The sequence below is a fragment of the Apodemus sylvaticus genome, chromosome 5 (genome assembly GCF_947179515.1).
Source record: "Apodemus sylvaticus chromosome 5, mApoSyl1.1, whole genome shotgun sequence".
Lineage (NCBI taxonomy): Eukaryota > Metazoa > Chordata > Mammalia > Rodentia > Muridae > Apodemus > Apodemus sylvaticus.
Window position 1 is genome coordinate 92,063,472 of NC_067476.1, and position 18,827 is coordinate 92,082,298.

The 18,827-nt window shown below is 38.3% G+C and overlaps 1 protein-coding gene across 2 annotated transcripts in view; it reads left to right on the forward strand.

Annotated features, from left to right (window-relative positions):
* Lgr4 (leucine rich repeat containing G protein-coupled receptor 4) overlaps positions 1-18,827 on the forward strand; it is a 96,283-nt gene that overhangs the window by 43,023 nt on the left and 34,433 nt on the right. For both annotated transcript variants that reach the window (XM_052183155.1, XM_052183154.1), the window contains exon 2: positions 9,410-9,481. In XM_052183155.1, coding sequence (XP_052039115.1) covers positions 9,410-9,481 — 72 coding nt within the window. The remainder of the gene's footprint in view (positions 1-9,409; positions 9,482-18,827) is intronic.

The following is an 18,827-nucleotide window of genomic DNA, read 5'->3' on the forward strand; positions in this document are numbered from 1 at the left end:
AAAAACCAACAAAGGCAAAACAATCAATCTAAATCTGAAAGAACTCCAGTTTCTTGATCCTTAAGCAAGTCTGAAAATCACATTTTTAGTTTTAATAAGAATTGGAGAGAAGCCTTCTACATTTTTGGTTTTAATAAGAATTGGAGAGAAGCCTTCTAGGTATAGAATGAATGATATTTTTGCCTGTTAGCAGAGATGCCAAGAGGTAGTTCTGTCATCCATTGACCACTGCTGATCTGTTTTCCATCTCTGTAACTTCCCCTTTTGTTCCTTGTTGCTTTGCGTTAGGTCAGTGCATTTAGGCTTTTCTATATCATTGGTTGCATCCCCACCTGCTCCATTACACTGCTAGATCACTTTTGATTTAGTATCCATGCAAGGGATTTGTTCTGCATAAAGATATTTTGAGTTGCTTCCAGTTTTGCGCAGTGATATTGAGACCTAGGATTGCTGCATTGTATGGTCATAAGTATATGTCCAATTTTATAAGAAATTACTTATTTAGAGCTATTTTCTAGAGTAGTTGTGCCATTTGCAATAGCGCCATATGTGTATGGAATTACAGTTATTCTGCTGCCTGGTCAGCATTTGTCATTGTTGGCTTTTACTCTGTAAAATTCTGATAACTCAGTGGGATCATAGTATGGGTCAACTTGCATTTTCTTAGTAATTAATGCTAAGTATCTTTTTGATGTGCACACTCACTATTTGTAAGTTTTCTTTGGTAAAACATTTGTTCAAATATTTTATTTATTTTAAAGTTGGGTTTGTTTCTCATCACTAATTTTGATTACTTTTTTCATTATTGTGTTTCTGTGTGACCTTGGCAAAGCTTAGAAGAAGTAGGTGTTCAATGTTCCTTATGTTTTACTAATGAATCTTCCCAGTTGTTTTGTGTGTTTTAATATAGTAACAATGACAACTCCTGAAGTATTTTATGCAGAACTTAAGGCATTAAAATGGAGGCTTTAACCTATAACAGTGATGATAAAATGAATTAGACATTCTTTCTAATATAAAATTTACAAATTTTCAAGGTTTGAACCTGGCATTTTCTCAAGCATGATTTGGGAGAAAGATCTTATACTCAGGATAGTCAACAGCCTAGAGTAGAGAATGACTTTACACTTTGGTAACTTTTCTTTTGGGTAATTAGCACTCACTTTTAAGTGTCCGTGGTGTCCCTACAGTGATAGTGGGGAGTGTTCTAAGGATACAAAGACTACAAAGGAACAAGTGTTTGCTCCTGTGTGCCAGGGAGCAAGGGCTACACTTTGGTACTTGAATATCAGGGAAGAGATGGGACAGCATGGGAGCCTTTGAACCACTGCCCAAAGCTGTTTGCAGTAGGAATGCTCACGAGGCATTAGAAGCATGTCTGTGTTGATATCTAGTAGGATCCTAGGAGTGCCGAGTAAGACAGGCCAGAAGTCTATAGAGAACCATCTGATTAAAATACCACCTGTGCAGTTCTGGCCCTGTCTTCACTGTAAAATCATGGTTCTTCTTCATGGACAGATATTTGTTGTTCTTTTCAGAATGCAGGGATGCTGGTTTTGCTATGTGAAACTCTGTGTGTGTGTGTGTGTGTGTGTGTGTGGGTGTGTGTGTGTGTGTGTAGACTCGTGTGGAGGGCAGTAATCAATCTTGGGCTCTGCTCCTCAGGAGCCAGCAACTTTAGATTTTGAGGCAGGGTCTCTTGTTGACATAGAGTTCTCCATGTAATCTAGGCTTGCTGGCCGACAAGCCCAGGGGTCCTTCTGTCTGCATCTCCTCAGCACTCATTGGGAGTACAAGTATGCACAACCACATTCAGCTTTTTTAAAAATCAGTAGTCTTTTTGTTATTGTTTTTTGTTAGTTTTGTATTGTTTTGTTTTGTCCAAACAGAATTTTTTGTATTGTAGGCTGACCTTGAGCCCTTGGTTACTGATTCTGCCACCTGTACCTCTGAAGTGCTGCTGTGTAGTTTTATGGTGCTGGGAATCAAGCCCAGGGCTTTGAGCATAGTAAGCACGTACTCTATAAGTGAGATGCATCCCTCACTCCAGTTTAAATATGGGTCATGGGGATTGAACACGGAGGCCTCGTGTCTGTGTGCCAAACACTACCTACTAAGATATCTTCCAGCCCAATAACGCAGTTTTTAAAAGTTAAGGTTAACGAAATGTTGAAATTATACCTTATATAATTGCAAGTTAAGAACAGAGTGGGATGACAGAGTTTAAAGTAAAAACTGAGTGTGAGCATGTTTGTCATGACAGCTTTCCCATCCTAGCCTGGTGTCAGCACACACGCACACAGTGGGAGCTTTGCACTGATCCAGGGCTGGGGTGATGTGCCTGCCTTTCTTTCTTTCTTTCTTTCCTTCTTTATTTATTTATTTATTTCCTGACTGTTTTTTAATTGTAAAGAAAACCATTAGTTAACTTCTACTTGGTATTCAGTAGCAAAGATACACTCTGGTGTATGAATACAGGCTGTGTGTGTTGGGGGGAGACAGACAAAAATATAGGTGTATGTTAAACTTTAGTATTTAGAGTCTCTGAAAGATATTTTTAGCAGGAATACTTATTTTTGCAAATGAAAATAGGCATCAAAAGATGAAGTTCCTTAGAATTATGTAATAACTTTTAGAAAAAAAATCTAATTATACACACATAAATATGGCAGTGGTTGTATGAAGATATTGATAGTGTGGATAGTTTTATTTGTATTTATTTTATTTTTAAAGAAATAACAGGTTACTTTGCTAGGATAGTGCCAGAAAGGAAGTTACACTCTTAGTTAATTTTAACTGGGAAACTGGTACAATGTGAATTTTTACTGCTTTTGGATGTTAGCAGCCTACTTTCCATATATTTACACCCAAGGCATTTTTAATAATTAAAAATGTTTATTATTTATATTGTACATGTGTATGTGCATGTGTGTGGAGGTTAGGACAACTTTTTGTAATTGGTTCTCCCTCTCTCCCTTTATGTGGGTGCCAGGGATTGAACTCAGGCAGGCCACAATCCTTACATGGCAGGTCCCATCAATAGCTGAAGAAAGCCATTTTACTACCCTATGGCCCATGGAAGAATTTTTCGAAGTTGCTTTCAATTTGGGGTTTTACTGTAGAATCTGTTACTTGGAAATTGACCTGCTATTTTTGGTTGATTACCAGAGACCCTAGAAAAATTATCGTAAGTTAACTAGTTTATCATAATCAACACGTGCTATTTGAGTGAAAGGACACCGTCCACCAGTTTTGTTGTAGTTACTGTTGTTATGTGTGTCTCCTCTCCCTGCCCCTCTGAGAGACCACAAGTAAGAACTGTGTTCCATAGATCCTGTATGTGGTTTAGTGACTTTTTAAACTGCTGGGGAGTTTTCAGGCGCACATACGTAGGTATCTAAGTATGTGCCAGTAGGAGGGCACTTTCAAGTAATGCAAATAGACTGTTCATTCAAATTTAGACAACACAGGTCTGTTTAAAATTAAATAATGCTCAGGCCAAAGTCCCAGATCCTTTGAGGACACAGTAAGTGGCAGAGGCCACAATAGTACATATTGGCCACCAACAAACAGCTTAAGTTCCTTATGAAGCACTTACAAAGATTTTAAAAGGGGAGATGTGGAAACAGAATTTCTACAGAATAGATGCTTCAGCATTACTCGGCTTAATGGGAGGGAGAAAGATGAGAGTTTAACCACGGGGAGCTTTGTCAGTTTCATGTAAAATGATTGCACCCTTCAAAGAGTAATGTTGAAACCAGTGACTTTGTGTTTTAGTGTTCAGGTGTGTTTTTTTAGTGAAATGCCGTGCTATTGTGTGTCCCGTCTCTGTGGTGAAGAGTTGGAATCATTGTGCTGTGTGGGTGGACAATGTAGCCCTGTGTTCTGTTATGAAAACAAAGATGTATAGAAAAGATTTTCCCTCCATCCTGCCAAACTAAGTTTTAAACTGTCTCCAATGTTCACACCAAACTGCTTGCAGTCACTCTAATCTTTTTTAAAAAATCATTTTATTTTATTTTATGTGTACTATATTTTCTTTTTTTTTTCACCTGCATGCATGTCTGTGTGAAGGTGTTGGATCCCTTGGAAGTGGGGTTACAGACGGTTGTGAACTGCCATGTGGGTACTGGAAATTAAACTCAGGACCTTTGCAAAAGTAGCCAGTGCTCATAATTACTGAGCTGTCTGTCTAACCCTTCCCCTTCTTAATCTTTTTGAGAGAGAATTTTGTCTTTGTCTCACTGAAATATTTTCCTTTAAAAATATAATTTCTTGCTGGGCAGTGGTGGTACCATGCTTTTAATCCCAGCACTTGGGAGGCAGAGGCAGTCAGATTTCTGAGTTTGAGGCCAGCCTGGTCTACAGAGTAAGTTCCAGGACAGCCAGGGCTATACAGAGAAACCCTGTCTGGAAAAAAGAAAAAAGAAAAAAATAATTTCTTGTGCTGAGTGATAGTTGCACATACCTTTAACCCCAGAACTTGGTAGGCAGAGGCAGAGGCAGGCAAATCTCTGCGCACCAGCCTGGTCTACACAGAGTGAGTTCCAGATAGCCAGAGCTACACAAAGAAACCCTGTTTCGATCCACCCTCTCTCCACATATAATATGATATAATATGATATGATATAATATAATATACACGTATATAAAACATTTCTTTTAAACTTAAGAAGGTGTGACAGTCAGTATTTGGCCTTTAAGTGTTTTTTGTTGGTTTGATTTAGTTTGACTTTTGGTTTTTAGTGAAGTGTCCAATCTGATTAGCTCTACTTTTGCTGAATTTTTAGGATCAACTTTCAGTTCTAGGTGTTATTCTTCAGAGTTTCTCCTTCTCTTTTGTAAAGGGTTTTCTTCTTGGGAGGCACCAACTGTTCTATGCTTTTTCGTCCTAAGTCTGCTGCATTCAGAGGACTTTTTAGTAACAGCCAAACAGATGGTGGGAAGCTAATAGCCATTACTCAGTGAGCTTCCTGACGGGGACTTGACATCTTCAGAGCAGTCTGAATCTATATGATTTCTGCTTCCATTTTAAAATGAAGCAGCCAGATGTCAAAAGCTCAGCAGCCTGCCAAAGGCTGCACAGCCAATATGTACATACAGTGTGGGTGAGTCCCAGGCACTTGTCTTTGGAAACCTGTGTATTTCTTCCTTTTTTTTATCTTTCTTTTTCTTTCTTCCTTTCTTCCTTTCTTCCTTTCTTCCTTCCTTCCTCCCTCCCTCCCTCCCTCCCTCCCTCCCTCCCTCCCTCCCTTCCTTCCTTCCTTCCTTCCTTCCTTCCTTCCTTCCTTCCTTCCTTCCTTTCTCTCTCTCTCTCTCTCTCTCTTTTTTTTTTTTTTTTTGGTTTTTCAAGACAGGGTTTCTCTGTGTAGCCCTGGCTGTCCTGGAATTCACTCTGTAGACCAGGCTGGCCTTGAACTCAGAAATCTGCCTGCCTCTGCCTCCCAAGTGCTGGGATTAAAGGGTACACCACCACTGGCCTGCAACTAACCAGTGGCCTGGCTCTGAGGTTTTCTGTTCTGTTGAAATTGCCCTTCGGTGGTGTTTGTGAGTAGTGCTGACCTTTTATATGACTTTATTTTCTATGTTACATTTATCTTTGAGTATGAATCTAGAATGGTGAATCTCTGGGTTCTGTAACTGATGTGGCTGGCTGGTAGATTGAGCTGCTCATGAAATTAAAAGACTGATTTGTGAGAGTGTCTTGCAGCTGAATATTTTTTTCTTTACAATTCTTAAAATATTTATTTTGTTTGTTTATTTATTTATTATTTTGTATGTGGAGGTGTTTTCCCAACTTATATGTATGTATAACATATATATTATATTATATATTATATTATATTATATTATATTATATTATACCTGGTGAGAGATATCTCCTGGCACTAGAGTTAAAAATAGTTGTAAAATACCATGTAGGTGCTGGAGTTGTAAAATACCATGTAGGTGCTGGGAATCAAATCCAGGTTCTCTGAAAGAATTATCAGTGCTCTTAATCACTGATCTATTTCTTCAGCCCTAGCTGAAGATTTCTAAGCAGCTTCTGTTACTTTAGTATTTTATGTGAGTTTCATATATTTGTAATTACTAGCTAGGGCTTCCATTTGTGAGTTGTTACAGGATAACTCATCACCCAGCATGCCTTCTAACCTCTTATTTATGAAGTCTGTGCAACTTGGATTCTCTTGTGTGTTTTGGTGATGTCAGGTCTAGAATCTACTCTTAGTACTGTCTGTAGCTTGTTTATTGCCATTAGCTCTCATTATTTTAAATGGGCACCCACCCACCTTATACTCTGTAACCACAGGATTCTAGGCTGCCCTGGAGATTGTATCATGTAGTCTACCCCTTTCACCTCTTTTTACTTTATTTTTGAATGTTTTATAACCACCGTTCAGATAGTGTGAGGGAAAACATTTATAAAAAAGGAGCCTTTTGCTAGGGTTTATATGTAGAATATCTTAAAATATCAGAACTCTTCTTCCTGACCCAGAACTTAGAAACAAAATCTCCCTATGTGTTTAACATACATTAGTTTGTAAATACAGAGTCTTGCTAATTGCAGTTACAGCTCACAGCAAACTACCTGTTGTGTCCTGTTACTTTGAGGGGGAGGGGAAGATGTATGTGAGTGTGTGTGTCTGAGTGAGTGTCTATGTCTGTGTGAATATGTATGTGTCTGTGTACACCAGTGTGTGTTTCTGTGTGTGTGAATATGTGTGTGCCTTTGTAAGTATGTGTGTGTGTGTTTGTTTTACAAAATGCTGAATGCAGACAAGATTGTTTGAATAAGTGGTTTCTAATTATATTACATGCCCCACCTTTGATGTGAAATTAATTAGTTCACTCCAGACCTTTTCTGATGAAGCAATTCATCAGTTTTTGTGATATTGTGGAACTCACCTGAATTCAGATATGCCAATCTTACTTAGTTTGGGGTGACTCTGTATAAAGCAATAAATTGATAATTTATTGTCCCCTTTCTCATTTTACAAAAATAGCTAAAAAGTAGCAAAAAAAATGTGTAATTTATGGAATTACTGCTTTTACTTTCAAATTAAAATTTGTGTTGTACTCTTAAGAATGATTTTTGGTGTATCCAGCAGAAGTCACTTCTTTTCTATAGGAAAAGCAATATATAGATAGCCTTTACATTTTACATCATGTTAAACTGTTCAGAGAAAAAAATCCTTAAGAGAGACTTGTGTATTTTCAACAACAGTAAGGAAAGTGCTCCTCATGATAAGCAAACTTAGAGCAACAGGCAAAGGAAACAATGTGAAGTCAGCCTAGGAAGCCACACAAGCTGATTAGCACAACTGCTTCCTTACAGAGAGAAGCCCAGAGCCAACCATTTGGATTTCAGTTGTCAGTTCTCTGTTCCCTATTTTGATAGTATTTCACCAGTCTTTTGCCAAATGATTGTTTTTGAATATTAACTTTATTGTGTGTATATTGGTCTTTTGCCCACATATATTCCTTTCTATTTACCATTTGCCTGGTGCCTGGGGAGTCCTGAAGAGGGCATCAGATCTCCTAGAACTGGAGTAACAGAGGGTTATAAACTGCTATGTGGGTGCTGGGAACTAAAGTGGGGTCATCTGGAAGAGCAGCAAGTGTACTTCACCACTGAGTTGTTTCTCTAGCTCTTTGCAGAAGTCTTTATATTGGAACTGGGTTTAAAAATAATACTTCCTGGAGAAAGATACAATGTCTTCTAAGTTATCTTTAGTAGGATTTGAGTCATTTTTCATTGACAGAAAAAAAATTTGGAATATTTGTAAGTCTAGTAATAAGATCCACTTAAAGGGAAATTTCAAGCTATGAGAAATTTATGTGAATGTTGATTCCTCAGTTGGTGAGCTATTTATAGTCCTCTTTCTATTCAGTTGTCAGGCAGAAGTCTATGACTTACGATGCATTGATGATTATGCTAAGGTCTCAAGGCCTTCTGTCCCACCCCCCATTTCTTTTGGTGCTGAGAAGTGAACCCTGGGCCTTACATATGCTCAATATTCTGTCACTGAGGTCCCCCATCTACCCCCTTTCCTAATTTTTAACCCTGGTATTATTCAGGCTTTGGTTTCTATCTTGATTAGCAGTGAGAAGAGTTATAGGAAGACATAGGAAATGCACTTTTCCTCCTCTCGTCGGCCCTGAGGAGGTCATTTGGTCCCACAGTGAGCCTTGGTTGCCAGGTTAGCAAAAGGGGATTGTTGGTGCAATTTTATACTGTGAGCATCTGCTGCTCTTTGTGGCAGCTTCTGTCCCTGCTGGCTTGGGCCCTACTGCAGTTTCTGTTATCCCCAGTCCAGGATGTTTTCTACCTGCCTTAAGGAAGGCTAGGAAGAAAGGGATGAAATCCCAGTTTCTAAAGATTAGCAGGAGGACAGGTAGGGTGCAGTGACTCCAACACTGAGGAACTGAAGGTGTCCTGCCTTGAAAAAGATTTTGTGAGTTGATGTCAGTTATACCTTATTTTATACCTGATTTTTCTCTAATGCCTCTTCCTGCCACCCCTTGTTCCCCATCAGTAGAACTGCTTCATGCTTAAATTTTATGGTGATTTTGGGGCTCATCCACTGCATTTACCTCGCTATAAGAGGCCGTGGTGGCTGAAGGAGTTGCTCAGTTTGGCCCAGAGCATGCCAGGGCTTTCCCTCAGAAGGCTGTTAATATGTCTTTCACAGTGTTGATATCAAGTGGAGTATGGAAGAGAAAGTCAATTCAGAGGCAGCTGCCAGGGAAGAGGGGGATGATTAATAAAGTATGTTTAACTGTTTGAACTAGTTAATTGTTGAGTTATACCGTTGAGTGAGTTCCCTCCTTTCTAAACTGACTACATACCTATCATGTATGCACTTGTCTCTAGCCTGCATCTGTGCACAGGCTCCAAATGAAACCCACTGACAGTTCTCACCTGGAGGACTTTTTGTAGTTTTTAAAGAAAGTCCAATTGACTAGAGCTAGGGCTTGCTTTTATTGTCCTTGGTTGTAATGCAGGAGCCACTTTCATCTGCAGATCTCATTGATTTAGTCCTGGAGAATGTGTTTTCTTATTTTGGTCATGCACAGGACTTTGATTACCCCTGCTATTCAAGGACACTGGGAACCTACACTAGCCTACTTCTTCTGGTAGATTGTAATATTTATTTATTTTTTCTGCTGATATCTAAAAGGGGGAAATTCTAGGATTGCAGTGTGTTTCTAAATTGTGGGACATAATTCATAGTGAAAGAGTTAACTTTTATAAGCACTGATTCTAAAATCAGATTAGGACTGTTTCCTTGTCCTCTATATTCATTGCTTTCGTACATAATATCAACATGTGATTTGTTTTCTATTGGTTTAAACCATTTGATGACCACTACTTAGTTAATGATGTTCCTACCTTCTTGTTTTGCAGGGATATCAGTATGAACAATATCACCCAGTTACCAGAAGATGCATTTAAGAATTTTCCTTTTCTAGAGGAACTGTAAGTACTACTCTGAGCAGTGTGCACTAGTGTGCTTTCTATGGACAGAGCCTAATGATCTTGTCTGAGAACTCCTGGTAGCCTCATTCAAGTGAGCTTTGTGCAAAGGAATCGTGTTTGGGGGTTGGGGAGAACAAACTTGTTTTTTTAAGCAGTATAATTACTAAAGTTATTTTTGAAAGCCAGAACTAAAAACTGCTACTTCCATAAGACATTTTCTCCCCTGCAATTATTATAACCATGATTGCTGCAGTGACACAAGTTAATTACAGTGCGATCCTCAGATAACATGGCTCCTGCATAATTACCATTGTTGCCGAAGGAGTTGCTGTGCCGGTAACAGGACAGGAGAAGTAACAAAAGGTGTTCCAGGGCCATGATGCAACAGTCCTCTTTGACTGCGAGGGGACTGCAGCAGGAAACTGATAATAGACCCCTTGGCTATTTGCATGTGACCCTTGAGGGTAAAAGCGCTTGATAGTAGCCTGCTACGCCTCCTAACAGCAACTTTAAGAAAATTTCTCTATTTGTCAGTTGTATTATGAAAACAAAATTTTGATGTGTTTTTCACCTCTCTTTTCTTTAACTGTGCTTTCCATATGCTTTTAATGTCTATAATAAAAAGAGTACACCTTTAGTTTTTAAAAGAATTAAAAACTATGGATTTTTGGAATACTGGTAGACAGTAAAATTAGATTTGAGTCAGTTAATATAAGCCCTAATTTATGGAATATATGTTATGTGGTAGTAGAAAGGTTCCAGTTCGGTACTAAGGGCATAAAAAAGACACAGGCCTGAAGGGATCTAAATTTATATTATAGATCATGTTCTGGTCTCTATCTGTTGAATATTAGAGCTAAGTCAGTGGAGCTTCCTCTTCTAGCTCAGACCCTCTCTTACAATATAGAGTAGGAGTCAAGTTAGACCCAGATTGTATTCCTAGCTCATTGAAATAGCTGTTTAAAGACTTAATAAAACGAAAGAGTTTTTTTTCATCCCACACTACTTAGTTGAGCCTAATGCTTCTACAGCAAAAAACTGGACAGAGATTTTTGTCACAAGTTTAAGAAATTGGTCGAATTACTTAGCCTTTCGGAGCCTTTGACTATAAGGTGTGGTTAATAATAATACCTCATTTGTATCCTGGTACATATAAAATATATCTTAAATATTTAGTATAGTATATGATACAGAATGTTATATAAAGGCTAGCTGGTATTTTATTAATTTTAAAGTGCTTAAGGCAAAATTAGGTTTGGGTAAAAGGATTTTAGGTCTGATGCCTTTTATATAATGAATATTAATTGAGTTTTCAATAATGCTGCTTGCAGTAATTGCATTTGAAGCCTTTAACTTCACCACTGTAATCAATTATTAAGGTACTTTTCTGCTTCCATTTTTTTTCTCACATCTAGTTTTAGACTTCAGGATTAGTATCTCTTTACAGAAGTAATTATGTAATGAAAGGACATTCACAAGTGGTTGGTCAGCCATTGTGTAACTACTGTGGGATATATGATGTACCAGACAGGAAATGGAGACGTTTCCTGAACTCAGGAAGGGACCACTGTGTGCAGACCCCCTTTGTTGATACCTGCAATTACCAGTTACACTTTTAGGGATTTTTGTGGTGGGAACCTGGCTAATCTCTGCTTTGTGAAATTTCACATCTTGGATTTCTTAGAATCTCAAATGACCAAGCATTTGTGAACCTCATGAGCTCTATCAACTGAGCATTTTAATTGGAACTAAATTGAGTTTGATTGCTAGTTCTTTGTAGCTAGGTCATGTTCTCTCTGTATTCTCCTAACACAGTAATAAAGCTTATCAAATTAAGCTGGTATGCCTACTCTGAATACTGGATAGGATTTCAAAAAAGAAAATCATTTCGGAGAGCTGCAAGTTATTAATTCCAAAACAGCCTTTAATATTCTAGCAATAGTTTAGGCATTCGAGAGAGTTTATTTTCCAGGTTAATATGAACATTAAAAAAGCTTCATTTTTGCCTTTTAAAACAATGCAGTTGATTTTAACATTCTTGAGTAATGTGGCCTTGACCATTGTAATGCTTCATAAACATCATAACCATGTGTTCAAAAGTCATCTGGAAATGATTTAAGAGTGATTATAAAGCTGGGCACCCTAAGTAGAAATGAGTGACTTGCACAGAGCTTTCTCCATGTTAGTTAATGAGCTCTTCTTTATAACACATGACTGAACTTGGCCAAATTTCACATAGGGGTCTGGAATGCTTAGAGGTTGGGGTAGATTTACTTCCCAACAGTATATAAAAACTTCATATGTAGTTATATGTTCGTTTATTCTGGCAGCAAACACCAAGTCCTGTTGCTTACCTGTTCTTGTGGTGCTTGGTAGGGACACAGATACAGTGTGGTTCTGTGGGGAGCTGACCCCGTGGGTTGCAGTGCTTGATATCATACCAACTAGAAGCAGGTGCCCATTTAAATTTAGATATGAACGGAAGTTAAAAATTCAGCTCCTGAGCTGAACTTTTGTCACAGGTCATTTCTCTTTTGTAGTGTTGGTGACAGAACCCAAGGTTTCATACATGCTGTACAAATCCTGCACAGAAACACAGTGCCAGCCCTAAACTACCACCTTTTAGTGTCAGTAGCCACCTAGGCTTAGAAATATCATAGAAGCAGACACAAATCATTTACATCATTCCAGGAAGCTCTGCCAAATAAAGTTGATCTAATCTCCAGAGGGAGATTACAGTTTGTTCTGAAGTATATTCAGGGTGAGTGGAAGCCAAAAGCTAGATTTGAGGCTGTAGGATGTGGGAAGCTTTTGTGATTTCTAGAATAATTTCTGTTGCGTTTTGTAGGGTGTAGGAATTGACTGGATGAAGACAGGTTGTAAGGGTACCCTGTAAGAACATCATATGACATGGAATGGTCTGGAAGGAGAAATTTCTGGAGAATTGGAATATGTGGAGTGAATTGTTATGAAAGGATTGGATGGTGATTCTAAAGATATTTCTCAGATGATTCTGGATCATTAAGTTTTTGAGCCAAGTATATAGGGGAGCTAAATGATTCCTGAGGGAGTTTGGTTTGACAGGTTTATCAGGAGGCTAGAATTGTTACATGCTAGTTACTAAGACTAGGGACACTAGCAACCAGTCTGCTTGAGACCCAAAGAATTCACAGTCCTTTAAAGATACATGGTTAATACCATACCTATAAAGTCTTTTATTGTACGTAAGTCTGTTCTCATACTTACAGGAAAGTTAGTTTTATAAAAGCAGAACCTGGGCTGAAAGGGTTTTGGGTCTTGCTCAAGTTCATAAATCTGCTGCTTTGTTGTTCTAGATCCTGAAAGATCCTGAAGGTCCTGGCCTTCAAAGCCCTGTTCCTTCCGATTTCTGAAGAATGTGTACTTACTCTTAGAGAAAGTCCATCTAACCTTTTCTATGTGTGTTAGACATATTAGATAATATTGTTGCTAGTTATTTTCACATTTAATCTACTTTTCAAAGCTTTATAACTCATAAAGATTATTTTTTAGTAATATTCTCTTATAGATTCTGGCACTAAAGTCAGTACATGCCAGGTTCTCAGGTCTTAGGACAGTCTCTTGATTTTTGTATCTTACCGCGGGACTACTAAAAAAGGAATATTGGATAACATGTAAAAAGAATGTCCAGGTGAGTTAGAGAAATTTCAATAGTCACTATAAACATGGCTGACTTTCTATTGAAATATTTGGAGATGAGGTAGTTTCAGTTGGAGGAAGGAATTGGAGTAAGTGGTGTGTCTGTTAGCAGTATTCAATGAAAGCTGGGATTCTGGGAGAACATTCATGCAACGGTGTCAGGATCTATTGCCTGATATTATCTATAGAGCCACAAATGCTTTTGGTTCTCTTGGACCTGTTAGGGCAGTGGCAACCCTTTGGGGAATGGTTGAGATTTAGAGTTCTGAAAATGGCTTAGTTGGAAACAGCAGGAAGAATAAATACCAGCTATGTTTCTACAGGCTGTCACTGAAAAGTTCCTGTAGATATTACTGGGATCAGCATCATCCATTGAAGTTATTACTGAATACATCCTATGACTAAGGTAGTTCTATCGTTTCCAAACACTTTGACTCTTAAGGCTTCATGATACTAGAGTGAAGGCTAGGATTCCGCATACCAGTTCACTGTCACTTGTTTTGTTTAGTACTGTTCAGTACTAAATGGAGTCACTACCTTATACAACGGGTGTGTAAACAATTCCAACAGGGATGGGTAACCAAATGCAGAGTATTTGACCACAGCAAAAATTTTCACCTTTCTAAAGCTTTCATATTCTCATCTGTAATCCTCAAACATATGTTCTGTTTCCTCTTAGGCACCTAGCAAGTACTGGTTAAGGTTTGAGCATATAAGCTCAGTCAGTGTAGCCTGCCGCCATTATTTTGGTTCTATCCAGCAGTAATTGCCTTTTACCAAGCCTGAACAATTTTAGTTATTTTTATAAATGGGTTCAGGTAGAAACCATGAAAAAAGTAGCAAGAAATTTCAAATGAGTTCTTGTTAATCTCAGTGTGTGCTTCCCAGGTGGAGATCATAGTGGTTCTCTTCGGCTACTGCATTTAGAAGGACTGACCTTTGCTTCAGAACTACACGGAACTCACTTCACATTACTTCCTTGATGAAACCTTCCAGATAAGCTCTGCTGGGCGTCTCAGATAAAGCAAAGCCTCTCCTCAGTCTCCTGGTGATAGACCCAGTTGTTTGGTGGTGTTCCCTTGTTCCTCCTTTACACTGCTTGAGTAAGAGGACTGTTCATAAAGATCACCAACCTAGCAGTTGTTAGAGAGCACAAGAAACCTCTTACCTGGGTGATTCTTATCTTTTCTATAATGGGTCATTTGGAGAACTCTTACATTAGAAAAGTGATGCAGAAAGGAGAGAAATGGGAAGGGAGCCTGCACTAAGTACAACCTAAGAATTATGGACTAGGCCCTTCTAGAATGTTCTTCTCTTGTTTTTTTTTTTTTTTATTTCTGTTTGGTTTTTTTTATTTTTTATTTTTTTTAAGATTGTATTTATTTTATGTATATAAGTACACTGTAGCTGTCTTCAGACACACCAGAAGAGGGCATTGTATCCCATTATAGATGGTTGTAAGCCACCATGTGGTTGCTGGGAATTGAACTCAGGACCTTTGGAAGAAGGACCTCTTAGACGCTGAGCCATTTCTCCAGCCCTCTTCCTTTTGTTTTAACACATCTAATTCTTTGAGAAGGGAGAGTTTCTTCTCACAGGAGGACTTTGGCCAGCTGACAGGATTCATTAGTAGTTGGGTCTGCTATCAGTCATAGGAGTGGCTATGTCCCCTGTACAAGTGGGAAGGCCAACGAAAGAAAGACTTATTACTATATCATTTGTTAATTCAATAAGCCTTTGTCAACTGAAAGACCGTATTTGGTGCTGAATTAAATGAGATTCTTGACTTCAAGGGAAAGGAATAGTGTACTTTAGCTATGAGAGTTCAAAGGAGAAGGGAAATTACTTCTAGCAAGAAAGATTAAAGAAGAGCTCATCAAAGAGCTGGCATTTCTAGAGAGCCTTGAGGGACGGGAGGAGTTATTTATGAGGAGATATGTACAGAAGCTGAAGCAGGGAAAGGGAGACAGAATGAGATGGGTAGTGAAAATGTTAGGTGAGATAGTACTGAATTATTGAAAACAATCATAGAAAAGCAACTTAGAAAGGCTTTTGGAGCCAGACTGGGGAGCTTTCTTGGTAGACAAAGCTCATGAGTGACTGTTGAAGGTTTTTTGAGCCAGGACTAGTTTATATTACATCAAGAAAGTAGGGTTTTCTGTCAATGTAATCTCATAGTAGAGAGCTTAGAATTGAGAGAGGTTAGAGAAATAACAGTTAGCCAATGGAGCTAGCTGGTAAAGAGAATCATCAAAATCTAGGTGTAGCATGGTGATGTACACCTTTAGTCCCAGCATGGAAGACACAGAGGCAGGCATATCCCTGTGAATCCACAGTCAACCTGGTCAACATTGTAAGTTCTAGGCCAGCATGGGCTCCACAGAGATCCTATCTAAAAAGTGAATTAGAGTGAGTGTCTGTGTCTGTGTCTGTATCTGTGTGTAAATCTGAATTAGGGAAAATGAGAGGCAAAATCAAATAAAAGGGATATCTCAGCTAAGGTAACATTAATAGTACTTAATTTTAATATTTCCACAAATTGTTAAAATTAGAGACATGAAAAGAAATTATTCTAGAGGAGAAAGTATCAAACTTAATTTCAGGTAAGCATGTTGAGTTCCACAGAATGTAGATCGGGACATATGTGAATGGAATGCAGAATAGAGATTTATGAGTGTAGAATTGAGAATCTTTTATGTGACAATTATTAGAAACTTGATATTGTAAAAGAGTGCCAAGGAACAGAGGGCAGAAGAAAGGGGAAAGAGGGCCAAGGACAACTCCTTGGGAAACATTTGAGTCAAGGTATGGGAAGAAAGCAAGTGCCAGGTGAGAACTGGGACAGAACTCTGCCCCAGAAGTGGTGGAGGAAGAGGTTTCCATAATGAAACAAAGGAATCAGCTTTGGCATGCTGAAGAGAGATGCCCAGAGCCAGACACTGAAAAATGATCTCAGTGACTTTAAGTGCCTTCCTTCTATTTGTTTCATCAGAGCAGTAACAGAACCATTTGGGGAAAGGAGTTCATTAAGAAACAGGAATTTGGGGATGTTAGCAGATAGCTTCTAGGCTTTGGAGAGCAAGGAAAGCTCCTAACATGGTTTGGATGGTACAAGAGTCCACCAGGTTTCAGACACAAGCACCACTGAGGAATGGTAGAGAGTTGTTCTTGGAGAACAGGAATGCCTAAAGGCGGAGTTGCTTCAGCTGCCATTGGATCTTGAGGCTTAAATTACAAGAATTTTCACATGTTCTCAGTTGTTCAGTTTTGATTCCTACTTCATTGTCTTAGGTTCCTTTCCTGTTGTAAATATCCTGTCTTCATAGAGTGGGGACTTCAGTAGTCCTAAAATCCTGAATTAATGTCTAAAGTATTCCTTGTTGCCTTGAGCAGAGACCTGGGAGGACCTTGCTTGGCAGTCTTGCCTCCCTTGCTTGTTCTTAAGATATCCATTTTGTTTGATGGTATGGTCTAACTTGGCTCAACAGTCCACCCCTAATAAACTCTTTAGATTGGAGAAATCCTCCAAAGTGAGCAGAAGAAAGCAGGACAGTAGATAAACACTAGGCAGAGAAACTATGGAGACCTCACCCTACTAAAATGCAGCCTCTAGCCACAACATGAAATGTTTCTTTAATGGATCAGTCTGAAACCACCAACAAGGTATTGTTGAAGAATTCTCCATTTAAATAGGAGATAATATCAATTTACCAAATTCCACTAAATTGCATCTGTAACTTCATTAGAAGTACTTAGTAGGTTATGAATATAGGTGATGAAAATGTGTGTAGTCTGGTTTTGGGCTCAGTAAATCATTTAATAGCAAGCTAGAAGAATCAAACTGGGGAATTCCAAATCATTCACTGATAAAATGACACAGGATACAAAAAGTGTAGAGAGGCACATGAAACCACAGATTATTGGTTCCTTTATGTATTTTAATCAATGACGGCTATTTGGTCTTTTAATATAATAGTGAATACAAGTAAACAAAGATATATTTGATTTTCTATTAACATGATTAAGTTTTCCAACAAGGTAATCAACTGAGCTATTTCTTTTATTTGTTGTCTACTCTGACATAAGCCATGCGTATTCAGTATAATATTGAATAACACTGTATTCCACCACAGGGACTCTGGCTCAGCACTTGTACTTTACCTTCTCTGTTCGCCATCAGTTGCTTTGCGTGCTATCTGCACTGTAGAGATGGTTATGTTGGATGAGTGCAAATATTTGTATTGACGACATATATGAACCTAGAGCTAGAAAGTATGAAACAACTTAATAAAAGCTAGGATTTTTCAAAAATGAATATATAATTAATGAAAACTCGATGTTCAAAACTTGGACATATAGTTACAGAGAAGAAATGATTAACCAATTATTGTCTCACCTCAGAGAAATAACCTTTGTTGATATTTTGTCATGTAACTTAGAGGTTTTTTAATATATTAATATACTTTCTTTAAAAAAATTAGAATATTATTTATACTCATTTGTCATAATACTAACATACTGATAGATCTAGATTTTATCACTAATGAATATATATTATATTTTCTTTTTAAGTATTTCCTATTGTTCTGGTGCTTATCTGTTGTTATAAAAATTTTTTAAAATCCTTACCTAGGTTTTGTATATTTAATGTACTGTCCTTTAAAATTATTTTATTTTTTGATATATGCAAGCGAGTGAGTGCACACACACAGACATACACACAAAACCAGAAGAGGCATCAGGTCTCAGAGTTCCAGGTGGTTGTGAGTCATCTGATATGAGTGCCGGGAACCAAATTCAGATCCTACAATAGCAGCAAGTGCTCTTGACTACAGAGCCCTCTCCTCGCCCCTTAATGCACGGTCTTTAATTGTGCTATTTTTGTTACAGCCTGGTGTGCTCTTTCCCTAAATTTCTTGAATTGAAATTATATCTGACTACAGTGGAAAGTTAAAAAAACAAACAACAAAAAACAAGAGTGGCTTAAAGACATAATGCTTTCTTTTATTTGCACGCCTATGAGATCTGTAACCTAGCAACCAGGAGCTCCTATTGAGAATCACAGTTATTAGGAATGTAGAATTTGGCATTCTTGTCTGCAGTTCTTTGCTTATAGTGTTCATGTCCAGCTTATGTCGATGCTGTAGCTGTAGCCGTTGGCAGCCACTTCTCAGGAGGAAGGAGGGATGGCAGTGTCTCACTCGGTCATTTCTTTTAAGAAACCACCTTGAATATAATCATACAGCACTTCTGACATCTCATTGGCTACAACTTAGTAATATGAATTGTTAACAGGAAATACTGGCAAATAAGAGCTCTGTCACTTGGACTTGAGTCAGGATTCTGTTACTAAGTAGGAAAGGAACAATGTTTATTGGCAATTCAGTCAGTTAAAACAACTTTTGGCTGCAAGTAACAGAACTGAATTTCCCGTTTAAATAGTAGGAGGTGTATTCTTATCTTGCACGATACTGTAGCTTAAGCAGCTTTAGAGCTCAGCCATCCAATACAGTTCATTCTGAACTCCTTCTGCTTTATGACTTTCCCTGCCTTCCTTTCCAGACTGCTCTGCTATTCCATCCTCACCACTTAACTCTGTGTGTCTTGCCATTTTGCGATGTGCATAAATCAGCAAGCCAGTCTATGCTGTGTGATCTGACTTTTCTCT